The sequence below is a fragment of the Gavialis gangeticus genome, unplaced genomic scaffold (assembly GCF_001723915.1).
Source record: "Gavialis gangeticus isolate Ggan-Ray unplaced genomic scaffold, GavGan_comp1, whole genome shotgun sequence".
NCBI classification, from domain to species: domain Eukaryota; kingdom Metazoa; phylum Chordata; order Crocodylia; family Gavialidae; genus Gavialis; species Gavialis gangeticus.
Genome location: NW_017729008.1, coordinates 23,759,799 through 23,762,522, shown reverse-complemented (window position 1 = coordinate 23,762,522; position 2,724 = coordinate 23,759,799). Strand labels below are relative to the sequence as shown.

Sequence of the window (2,724 nt, the reverse complement as noted above, 5' to 3'; positions counted from 1 at the left end):
CCTAGTTTTTTAATGAGAATGGGGTGAGAGACAGTGTGGAAGGCTTTCCTAAAGTCCAGAAAGACTATGTCCACTGCTACCCCTGCATCTAAGGATTTTGTGACCTGGTCAAGTCACCTAAATCAGAATTGGTGCAATGTCTGTAAAGGAGTCGTGTATGCCAAATCTGCTCAAATTAAATAGCTAACTTGACCAAAAAACCTAATACTAAGGTACTGCAAAACCTAAGCTTAGGTACTTGCTATACCACTTTGAATCCTGAGCACAGTGCGTAGTGCTGTATGAACATCCTCCCTCCTGCCTGTGCCTTTTGGAATCCCTGCAGTACATTGGCTAATAACAGCAAATTTCCATGGCTGTCTTTCAGTTGCTCAGCACAGCAGCTGTCTTTCATCTCTGTTATGTGTGGTCAGTTCTGTAAAAACAACTTCACACAGCTCCTGTGCCAGGGGAAATTCCCTCAGACCTTCCGTAGCCTTTAGGCTATATAGACAGCATGAAAAGCTATAACAGTGCCTGACTTTTAACAGACAGTAGAGAAAGACTGTTGACAAAAATAAGTATGTACATGCAAAGAGATCTATGAGGAGAGATTTGCAAATTTTCTTCTGCTCCAGATGATAAAGCTCCTTCTCGTGGTGGTCCCAGTAGTCCCTAGGAAAGGCACTAACTGTCACATTCATTATAAAAGTATAATTCTATCTGCGCTTTGGTTGAGAAGTAAGCTACATCTATGGAAGCATGTTTCTGGTACTTCCCTGTGGAGCACTTATATTCCCAGGGTTGGATGAAAAGGCTGGCAGCTTGAGCATCTAGGTGGGCTTATTTTTAACTAAATGAATTGACTTTTTTTTACCTGAGCAGCACTAAGTCAAGCTTGCTGTCTCGAGGTGCATTGTGAAATGCAGATGTAGCATGATGACGTACAAGAGAGTGACCTTTGGATGCTATTCATCTGCAGGTATTTGTTATTAGACGTTTCTTCCAGATGCCTGGTACAGATTTGCTAAAGTGAGATAACTTTTGAAGTGATCCCTTTCTCTGACTCTTTTCTCTCATGATAGAAATCTCATCGCATATATCCCATCATGATATCATTAGGTAAGTGGCAGCTAATAAGGTGTGAACAAGGCTGCCAGTTGTTATAAAATGAAATTCCACGTTACTGTCTCGTCTGTACTGGGACAACTTCACTGACTTCACACAGGCTGCAGTGAAAGTTGGCCAGGGTATTGCCCTGAACATAAATCAACACAGATTATATCTATGAGATTTGTTTTGAAGTGTTTTAAGCTTTTGAAATACTCTAGACCAGATTTGACAGTTTCAAATAGTGACAGCTGAAATTTATAAAAAGCTCAACAAATTTCTCATGGTAATGTGATTATAGACATGAAGTGTTGGACAATAAAATCCTGTTCCTCGGCAGTGAGTTCAGTGATTTAAGTACTGTTTTAATTTCTGCTGTTGATCTTGGGTGAGTCATTTCAGCTTTTTTTCACCTCCTGCTCAAAAACTTGAAACCCTAATAAGAGGTAATTAAACTTTATTTCTGTTCATACCAACCTCTACAGTGCCTTTTGCAAAAAAGCCCTAATCTCAGTTTAAGATCATTTTTTAATGTAATTCAAATAATGAATACTATAATAGGCCTAGATCTTGTAACCTTTTTGCAAAACTCCCATTTTGTCTAAAACTAACCTAATAAAATTAATATAATAAAAATGCTACAAAATAAACTGGTTCTGTCTCCCCACCTCCTTCCCTCACTTTGCGTTTTGTAAAGGGAAAAAATCTTACAGAAGCAATGTTAGACTTTTATTCCAAGTCTTGCAGTGTCTACTTTATTATCTTAATTAGAAGCAGCAGAAGGTTATCCTGTAAGTCATCAAAAACAAAGCACATTTGGTCTCTATTAATGCTGTTTTGTTGAACAGGGTACAGTCACAATGGGTGGGAATTGCAATACAACCTACATCAATCAGAGCGGCCAGTAGCTGCTAATGTACATCTTTCAGAGAAGTCCGTAAGTGTTTTGCTTCATGTAGCATGCTTATAATTATAAAAACATAAAAACAAATGCTGGTACTGCTAATATGTTGTATTCCTTAATCAGAGTATCAGATGAAGGGCCAAATCCCTGTGAAATGGTTAAGCAGCCTAGATACAGGAAGGGGCCAGAGGTCTGTTTTGATCAAGCGGAGCAGGTAAGGTTGAGTTCACAAGGATTTAAGAATCAGAGATAAGAACACTCCCTTGAAAGACAGCTGTGGAGATGTTTTAGAGCAATGTAGATGCAATCTATGCTTAAGCGTACCCAATGCCTGATGACTTAATCTATCTTTCATTAAACATACTGTTCACTCTGGACCATAGTCACTTTATTTCAAGTGTCCCATGATTAACATAAAATGAACTGCTGCTTTCTTATCTGCCTTTCCTATAGACGTTGCACTTTCACACATGATTCCTGTAGATACGAGTAGGTCAACAAACCTAATTTATAAACTAATGATCTCCATGTAGCTCTGGCTAGTCCTTTTATAAATAAGATGTGTTTATTGGTTCATCCAACAATAGAAAGTTACTAGAAGTACTGAATTAGGATTGAGATATACTCTCTCTCTCTCTTTCTTTTCTACCAAAAGGATATGTTTTGATATTTAAGTATTATTTTTCTTTTTCATTTTTAAATACTGTATGAAAAAGAAAACAAATTGAATC

At 37.8% G+C, this 2,724-nt stretch overlaps 1 protein-coding gene across 7 annotated transcripts in view; it reads left to right on the top strand.

The window, feature by feature from the left end:
• Positions 1 to 2,724, top strand: part of CACNA2D1 (calcium voltage-gated channel auxiliary subunit alpha2delta 1) — an 859,989-nt gene that overhangs the window by 839,855 nt on the left and 17,410 nt on the right. For all 7 annotated transcript variants that reach the window (XM_019509506.1, XM_019509501.1, XM_019509505.1 and 4 more), the window contains one exon: positions 2,125 to 2,207. In XM_019509506.1, the coding sequence (XP_019365051.1) occupies positions 2,125 to 2,207 (83 nt within the window). The remainder of the gene's footprint in view (positions 1 to 2,124; positions 2,208 to 2,724) is intronic.